Raw genomic sequence first — 9,063 nt, forward strand, 5'->3', positions numbered from 1 at the left:
TTCCCCCTCCCCCTCTGCTCCCTCCACCCCCCACACCCTCCATGACATCATCCTTCTAACCTGTCAACAGCAGGTGGCGCTGTCAGTTTCTTCACTGGTTTACTGCCTTCACTCTCTGTTGTGTTCTTAGCTGAGGAGAAAAGATACATTTTGTTTACAAACATGTAGCAGCTAAAGCTACGTAAACATTAGCCGCCTAGCCTGTAGCCCACATCGGACGTCAACATCTCCAGAACGTGGGCCACGTCTTAGCTAAACTGAAACCACCGCCGCCGCTAACGTGGTCGTGAATATTTGTCTCGTTTAATAACTCTGTCACACAGTGACACGACGACAGAGAGCCCCCCAGTGGTCAGAGTTGGTGACACCAGCTGTGGGCCAATCAGGGCCAGAACAGGACGTGAGTTTCAACATGTGGTCAGGAATAAAAACCTTCTTTTGTTGCTGTTGTTGTTGTTGTTGTTGTGTTGGCGTCACTTCTGTGTCGTCGCAGGCTGACGTTGAGTCGAGGAAGAGACAGAGCGGGCGAAGACGTGACGCTGCCAAAGAGGAAACACGGGTGAATATGTAACAATAATGTAATGGTATATATTATTATAACAAGGCAACACCGACCTGCTGTGTGTCAGTCTGGGGGGGTCGGACTCTGACATCCTGGAATCAAAGGTTATTGGAGGTGTGTGTTAGTGGAGACGCTGAAATATCTCTGCTCCGAGGACACCATGTCCACGTGGGGACACGGTGTCTAATGTCCCCGATGAGGTTAAAGACGTGGTTAGAGATTAGAATAAGGCCGGTCGTGTTCAAACAAGGTCAGGGTTCGAGGCCGGGACAGGCTTCACTGTAGGGGTGTGTGTGTGTGTGTGTGTGTTTCCGTCACCTGAAAAAAACATGATGTTCAACACAGGTTTTCCACAAACGTTTACATTCTGGTGAGTGAAAGAAGAATGTTGTTTCTGAGTCCTGACGAGAGACAGAGGAAAACGTAAAATCAAAAAAACAAAACAAAACAGTTTTATTGAATTAGCATCGCATTAGCGTCACTATTAGCATTAGCTGCACCTATTGTAGCTTAGTGTCATTTCTAGCGCTAACACCCAGGAGTGAAGGAGTGAAAGTCGACACCGACCTGTTTTCCGGCCACTCTCAGCTCAAACGTGTCGTTCTTGAAGTGCAGTTTGGTGATTTTCTGCCTGGAGACAACAGTCGGTGTCGGTGTTCAACAGTCAGAGAGTCAGTGAAGCCACAACAGTTCGTTTTGGTTGATGAACTCCTACCACAGATATTTTCCCACCAACGCTCTGTTCTTGTAGACGTCGATGCCGACAGGACTCGGACCCAGGAAGTACTCCGACTGGTTTCCCCCCTGACCACGAACCGCGGGAAAGAAGACAAATCATAAAATGAAACGAGTGTTTGATCAACAGGTCCACGTCTGATTGGACGAAGACAGACTGGATGATCAGACTTGGTATTGATCGTCGATCTTACGTATGCGTTGAAGAGTGAGACTCCGTACATCGGCAGAGAGCTGCTCAGAGCCAGGAAGAGGCTTTCAGCCTGAGGGCGAGAGACACCTCTGTACAATGACAGAGAGAGAGAGAGAGAGACATAAGGTCGTCTGCCTAATAACGTTAGTTTCCGTCTTTTTCTGTCTTTTACCTCATGGACTTGTAGATGACCAGTGTTTCGCGGTTTTCTTCCGTCTCGACCATTTCTCCGTCGGTGAAGTCTCCCAGCTCCACTGATGGGAACAAAACGTTAGGAGACGAAGGTGACGAGTCTGTGACGTCGTTGGATTCACGTTCGGGTTCATCGATTTCATTTCATTACATTTGACACGGTCGCAAAACGTCCCCTACAGCGCCCTCTGTCTGAGAGCTCAGCAGTGGTGTGAGAGAGAAACAGAGACACCACGTGGCCATAAATGTACTACATGTACGTTTGTACAATGTACTAAGCATCTTCTACTTCACCACGACACCAGGGGTCGCTAACTTTATTTGCCGGAGGGTCAGAATTTTTCTGGACAGACACCTCGGGGACAGGACACGGAAATGTAAAAATAAAAATCCCATTTTTATCTAACAGTATTAGATAAAAAGGTGTGGGTTGATTTGAATGTTTGACGGACCAGATTTGGCCCACGGGCCACCACTTGAAATAAATAAAAATTAAATTTTTGTCCAACAGTATCAGATAAAAAGGTTGAAATGTTTGATGGGCCAGATTTGGCCCACGGGCCACCACTTGGTAATCACTGACCTACATCTTCAGCTTGGACTCTTTTTTTACGTACGAGCAGAGATATTTCTGTATTTGTAGGTACTTTGTGAAAACGTTTACTCTGTTACTTCATTACTTTATATGTACTTTATATTTTGTTTATAAACCAACTGTTGTTGTACGTTTGTTCGTACACATTCATTAACATATGCCATCAACCGCCGTTAAACTGATAAAATAATGTAAAGGTTCTAAAGTTGTGGCGCCACCTTGCATCATCAGGGCGAAGAGTCGAGGTCTGAGGTAGTAGGGGACGAGGAGACATCTCCTGCGAATGTCCTGACGAAGCTGCAGGTAAAACTGACGTCTGACATCAGAGAGAACAAAGGAAAGAAACCAATGAAAATACAGAAAAAAAAAAAATTTTATGGCTAAACATTCGTCGACCTTTACCGTGTTCCTTCATCTTTGAGCTTCACCGGATCTTTGGCATAAAATTTGACACCGAAATAAAAAATGTACGGAGGCCCAGCTGAGTCAGGAAGAGAGAAAAACGTGTTTTTAAAAGTGGCTCGTGGTCTGCTAGGTTTTTACAAAACAAAAAAAGAAACAATCCGATCTGAAAGGGTAGATCAAATATTGAAAACAGAGAAACGTACGCAGGCTGCGATGTTGTGACAGAGTCTTGGAAGTATCCAACCAGTTCTGAAACAATTACAGAAAATTTAACAAAAATATTTTTGGACAACTTGAAAACCAGACGCCGTTCACACTCACTTCCTGTTTCCTACCGTATGTTGTTTCTTGTCACAGAACCTCAGACCAAAGAACTTGACATCGACCACATTCAGGTGGCAGAACACTTGTTCCAAGATGGCCGACACCTTCGTCGACTTCTGAAGTTTAAAGAAATACATTTCAGGTTGTGACACGTGAACGGCAACAAAACAAAAACAGACGTGTGTAAAATTAGGATCCCATTTAGTTGAAAATAGATGACAAATCATTACAGGTGATGGTTGTAGTTTGAAATGCATCATAACAACATGACCAGCAGTTCACATCTGGTATCGAACTGTGGACTTTCCTACTGTAAGGCAAGAGACCAAACCAGTTGAATAAACAGAAATCCAGACTAACTTTCATTCCTTGCTCTGGCTTCAGTGTGATTTTCGTGTCGTCCAGCAGGAGGACTTCACCGTAGAATTCTTCACGGTTGCCACGAAAACAAGCCATTGGCCGCAGGAGTTCCTGGAGAAGAACAATCAACCAATCAGAAGACAGTATCGATCCTGTAATGATCACCACCTTGTGGTAGTTTTTATTTTGCGGTGTATTTTTTTTTTCATGGTACAGAAAGATCAGATGTTGACGTTCAAGGTGCAGATGCATGATGGGAAATAAAGAGTTTCCTCCTCACCTTTAGATCAGATGGACGTCTCCTTCTTCTCCTTGTCCTTCGTCACTTCTTTTCTCTCCTCGTTTCTCTTCCACTCACTCACTCTCTCCCCATGTTGTACGGTTGCCATAGAAACAAGCTCCGCCCACTCCACTCTCTTTGTCTCTCGTTTTAACTTTGTTGTTGCTGTTTTTAAGGATCAAGAAACAGTTTATTTAGAGGACAAAAAAACACAAGATTATTTTTAATTATTATCAACTTTGAAATTTCCTTTGATTCCTGAAAACAAATTGAAAAAAATCAATTTTAAACATAAAAACCTCAAATGAATATGAAGTGTAGACATTTAGAACAGCAAAATAATCCTCTAATTGTGGAGCATGTATTTAATTTTTGTTAATCAGGATCACTGTGTCACATGACCTGAAACCAATCAGATATTTAATCAAAAAAATGTTTTTATTTATTTTATTTTACCATTGTTTTGTCACTCATTCAAAACATATTTTTCCACTTTTATTCTTAAACACAGTCACTAACATTTTGTGCAACATTCAAACAAGTGCATGTTTTTAACTCACCTTCAAAATAAAATACTTACTCACAGAACAGGTTTCATAATCATAGCCTTTCACACAGAGGAAACAGGAAGAGTCAGGTTTCATGTTTATGGACAAAAAGTTTTAAAAATATTTTTTTTTCATTTATACATGTTTATTTATACAGCCAAGGTATTTACTGTAGAACTCCTACAGAATAAAAGCCTGTGCATTATTAAACTGTGGCTTCATTAACAAAATAAGAGCAGGCAGCAAATGTCATTATTACTATTATATATTATTTTACACTCGTCTACAGCCACTGTTTCACATACACACATCTTATAAAACAGATCCAGGATAAACGTCATCTTTTATTGGGACAGGTCGCTCAGACTCCGATTGGTCGACAGGAAATTCTCCATGAAACTTGGAACCTGCAGACCCGTCAGGACGGTGAGTCCTCCGCACCAGACCTGCAGCGGACGTGGAGTAAAGTGTTAGTGTTAGAAGTTCAGACCTGCGCTGCAGGAAAGACTAATAATTTTTTTTGTTTCCTCCAGTGTAACTGAGTTACTCACAGTGAAGGCAGGAACCAGCGCCTGAACAAACTTTGTTTTGAAGGAGTGAAGGAGACGAAGTCGCTCGACGTCAATGAAAACTAAATCTCCTGACAGACAGAGAAATAACAGGTGTCGTAAAGTCAGCAGAGAGAAATAGAAAAAGGTCAAATATTTGACTTTTAAAAGTTGTGGTTGTGGTTCCTCGTGTACCGTTGTCGTAGTCGCAGTAAATCCCGACCTGTTGCAGCGCCAGCCACTCCAGCGTCTTCACTCTGTTGTTGTGTTTGGCTGCCAGCGCGTTTTGCAGCCATTGGCTGGCATGAAGACACCAGGAGCCAGTGCTCTTTCCTAATTGGTCGAAGCGGCCCAAGCTTGAGCGATAGGCCACGCCCACACTGAAAGACTTCCAGTCGGCCACGAGGCGGAGCTCCCAGTAATGGCAGCCACCGATCATCTCCTGGTCTCCTGAGAGGCAACAAACGGAAACTCTTCAGGATTCTTAAAAAAAAAACGTGAGAAATTAAATAAAAACATTTCTTTTTGTTTTTTTACCCAGAACTGTGTACGACTCTCCTGCAAACCGGTCACGACCGCCTCTGTTTCCTGACGTTTTGTTAGGTGATGGTGTTGCACTTCTGCTGCAAACAAACAGTACGAGACGAAATTAGAAAAAAAAAAAAAAAGATATAAAAATATATTTGTTAAATGATGGTGAGAAATCCAATGACGTTGGACCAAAATGATGAAGCTGGAAAAATGGGTAAAACGTGAATTTAACAAAACAATCACGAAAGTCACAGCCACTGATTTTGATTAATTAAAATCGAAAACAAATTATTTCCAATGAGTTTCAGTTTGACACTTAAATGAAAAACAAGTAAAAAAAACAAACAAAACAAAAACACAGTTTTAATGTCAGCAGTGATGTCAGCAGTGATTGGTTGCTGCAGAGATGGTGGTGAAGTCACACGGTGGTTCTACCTGAGTGTGTGGTAGCGGGCGAGCTACGGAGACTGAAGGAGGACAAAATACGACATCATGTGACCTGAGCAGCCGTCATTATTGTGCAGACACAACCGTGAACTCTTGATGACATCACTCCTCACCTGCTTTTCACGTCTTTACACCTGAGACGAGGGTCGTGCCCTTTGACCCGTTGAGGATCCCAGGTCACCGTGTCACCGTGAACCTTCAGCTCGGCGTGGGCCGTCGAAGAATCGAACCCAAAGTTGAACGCTGTCGGGTTGAGGTTCTACAGTTAAAGTTCTAGAATCTTCTTTGTTCAACATTTGTTTGTTCGTGCAGTTACTAATCGGTTAAACCCTTTACCTTTGGTTTCCATGGCAACGGATTCAGAAAACTCTCCGGCCGCGGTTTTGTTTTTGGCCCGAACACGGAAAACGACAAAGGCAGAATCAAACTTCAGACCTGGGAAAAAAAGGGAAAAGCGAATTAATTAGCCCAAATGCTAGTAATACGCTAACATGCTAACTGCCGCCTTTCTTACCTGAGAGAGTGAACTGTGTCTCTGTGATGTCACAGACTTTTTCCCAGCATGCTTTCTCCACCATTTTCACTGAGTTCTTCTGGTTTGTTTTTCTGTATTGTAGCTCGTAGCATTTGACTGGTCCACTGATGCTCTCACCGCTGCCCTCTGCAGGCATACGCCAGACAACTGTGATGTTGTTGTCACGTAAAACGCACCGGGAGACGTCAATTTCTGGAGGTTTGGGAACTGAAAAAAAGAACAAACTCTAAAGCAGTGATTCTAAAACCCCCTGTGCTGGCAAAACTCTAAAACAGTGATTCTAAAACCCCCTGTGCTGGCAGTAGTCGCCCCCTAGTGGCTAACTTGTCCTTTTATTCTATCCTCTCCCGTCAATTCCTAATGACTGTGCTTTGAAACATTTTCGTACAGTCAGTTAAATGTTAGCATGTGCGTAGATAACATACCTGGCAGGAAGTGAAGTCTCCTAAGCCCCTCCCCCTCAGCAGTGAAGTCAACAGTGAATTGCGTCATGTTCTCAGACACAGCTGGACGTGTCGTTAGCCGGAACGCGGGTGCCATGGTCACTCTGTTAGCAGGCGGGGTGGGGGGTGGGGGGGCGTGGCCCATTAGTTGGGGTGTGTTAGTATTTAGGCACAGAATGCAAGGGGCAGAGTTAATGTGTTAGGGGCGTGGTTTCACCGTGGGGGCGTGGTCAACATGCAAATGATCGACAGCTGTGATTCATTAATAAAGCTCAACTTTGAGTTCAGAAGCAAACAAACAAAGCAGAAAAGCAAACACATCAAGCAACACAAACGAGTGTCGTACGATTACGATCAGTGACATCAAGCAGAAAAGCAAACACATCAACAAACGTGTGTCGTACGATTACGATCAGTGACATCACGTATGGAGTCATATTTGACCGACGTCATGTGATTCTGCGTCGAGGGCTACAAACCTTTCTTTGATTTCTTTAGCCGCCTGTAAATATAAACATACGGAGGATTAAACCAGTGTTCTGTTCCAGGTTTGACAGGTTTTAAACATTGTCATGTCTGACCATCAGAAATTCTTCTTCATTATTGATGGACAACGTTTGATTCGCAAACTCCAGCAGCTCCTCACACGACTCCAGAGCAAACTTTCCTTCAGAGAGCTGTCTCTAGAAGAAAAGAAAAAAACCCCACAAACATACAGTATTTACAATATTAACTTTTTGCAGATACCTGATACGCCGATATTGTCCAAACACTTAATTTCCGATATCAACTGATACCGATATAGGCCTGGTAATATTTATTTATTTCTCTGTACTATTAAATGAGTCTCTGGCACAATCATTCTGCAATAAAATCAGCTGCAATGCTGCCATCTAGTGATTTTCGCTTTCATATACAGCCGTTTTTTCCCCAAAACTATTTTTAAGGGCACACGTCATTTGACTAAACCCAGACATTGCGTTTTCGGGTTTTCATTATTGGAGGGAAAAAAACGATAACGATTCTTACAGATATTACGTAATTATACCAATATCGGCGGATAATATCGGACATTCCTATAACAATCACAATAATTAGAATTCAAATGTAAACTGATGAAACAACAACCTTCAAACATGTATTAATAAAAATAACTGCATTACATCAAAAAATGGTAAATAAAAAAAATCAGATTCCATACCTGAAGCTCCGCCTCCTTTCTGCACTTTTCATCCTTGATGATGTCACGAAGCTCCTCACCTTTCTCGTGGAGGGCACAGCTCAGCTGCTCAAGCTCCGCCTCTAAGTCTGTCATCACCTTACATGAATCTTCCTGATTGAACAACAGTTGCTTTTAGTTTTTTTTTCAGTGTAGTTTTTCATTGGAGCAGCATCGTCGTCCCCACAGTCGCCCCCGAACCTCACATTTACAGCCGTATATCTGCAGTACCTGTTGTTGTCCTCTCACCTGTAGTCCCACCAGTGTGCTGTCAACCGCTTCCAGGAAGTTGTGCAGCTCCTCGTTCTTATTGGCTAACGTGCTGATGATCCTGCGCAGAGCTTCCTGTTGACGTCAAAAACATCAACATCAACATTAGTACTGCAACTTAGTACCTGCTCAGGATATAACGTTACTTTAGTCTAACAACACATTTGGTTTTTGGTTTTTACTATTGATACTTTTACTCAAATGTCACCAATCAATATGCAGCTTATCAACGGGATCATAATGACCAACCAAGCTAAAGTTGCGCAGCTTTTACGCATCTAAACTCGTAATCACGAGAACCTTTAACAACCTAGTCAACATTAGCCAACAGTTATCCACGACATTTATATCTACAAATACCATCTCCTCTACTATTGATCAAAACCCGACAGTGTGAGACGAGGCACGGTCACAGCCGGACAGACGAGATAATCGATTTACGTCACACGGTTACAGACTAGCGCTGATCGATGATTAGTTGATTTACTCTAATGGTGATTTAATGGGAACCTGTCATTTCGAATTATTGTCACTCATCCGGAACGAGAGCAGGATGAGGAGAGACGTTCAGTCAGAGTAGAGAGAGAGAGAGAGAGAGGGAGGGGTGAGGGGGGCAGCTAACAGATCTCATCTCGTTAGCCTCTCTCTAAATGTATCTTCTACGTGACCGAGTATGAAGGTCGGTGTTCTTCGATCGGTCTTACCTTCTGTGTATCCATGATCGGACAGTGGACAGAAAAAGAGAGAGTGAGTGGAGGTCAGAGTCCAGTAATGTTAGTCACTGCCCCACTTCCTGTCTACACTTTCAAAATAAAACACATCTAAAACCGTGAAACACGTTCTTACCATTGCACAAAAAAAACGTTTATTTATTTG

The 9,063-nt window shown here is 42.8% G+C and overlaps 2 protein-coding genes across 6 annotated transcripts; both read right to left on the reverse strand.

The window, feature by feature from the left end:
* Nucleotides 1–47: 47 nt before the first annotated feature.
* Nucleotides 48–3,900, reverse strand: epb41l4a (erythrocyte membrane protein band 4.1 like 4A). The gene is made up of 14 exons (XM_008326221.3): nt 3,647–3,900; nt 3,367–3,477; nt 3,018–3,122; nt 2,886–2,931; nt 2,680–2,758; nt 2,496–2,593; nt 1,663–1,744; nt 1,492–1,579; nt 1,278–1,366; nt 1,130–1,193; nt 881–963; nt 616–654; nt 433–539; nt 48–130 (listed from the first exon to the last, which is right to left on the reverse strand). The coding sequence occupies exons 2-14, from the start codon at nt 3,460–3,462 to the stop codon at nt 48–50; spliced, it is 1,059 nt and encodes a 352-aa protein (XP_008324443.1). The 5' UTR covers nt 3,463–3,477; nt 3,647–3,900.
* Nucleotides 3,901–4,086: 186 nt separating this feature from the next.
* Nucleotides 4,087–9,000, reverse strand: fsd1l (fibronectin type III and SPRY domain containing 1-like). Of its 5 annotated transcripts, none has more exons than XM_008326165.3 (13): nt 8,892–9,000; nt 8,149–8,262; nt 7,900–8,031; nt 7,280–7,381; nt 7,178–7,200; nt 6,681–6,802; nt 6,235–6,462; nt 6,057–6,155; nt 5,834–5,963; nt 5,280–5,362; nt 4,938–5,192; nt 4,746–4,834; nt 4,087–4,640 (listed from the first exon to the last, which is right to left on the reverse strand). In XM_008326165.3, exons 1-13 carry the CDS (start codon nt 8,904–8,906, stop codon nt 4,539–4,541), a joined length of 1,494 nt encoding a protein of 497 aa, XP_008324387.1. In that variant the 5' UTR covers nt 8,907–9,000; the 3' UTR covers nt 4,087–4,538. The 5 variants fall into 5 exon arrangements, with proteins under 5 accessions (XP_008324387.1, XP_016893977.1, XP_016893978.1 ...); XM_017038488.2 differs by having other exon boundaries at nt 5,280–5,365; XM_017038489.2 differs by having other exon boundaries at nt 8,167–8,262; nt 8,892–8,999.
* Nucleotides 9,001–9,063: the final 63 nt, after the last annotated feature.

This window comes from Cynoglossus semilaevis, chromosome 14 (genome assembly GCF_000523025.1).
Source record: "Cynoglossus semilaevis isolate Cse_v1.0 chromosome 14, Cse_v1.0, whole genome shotgun sequence".
In the NCBI taxonomy this organism is placed as follows: Eukaryota; Metazoa; Chordata; class Actinopteri; order Pleuronectiformes; family Cynoglossidae; genus Cynoglossus; species Cynoglossus semilaevis.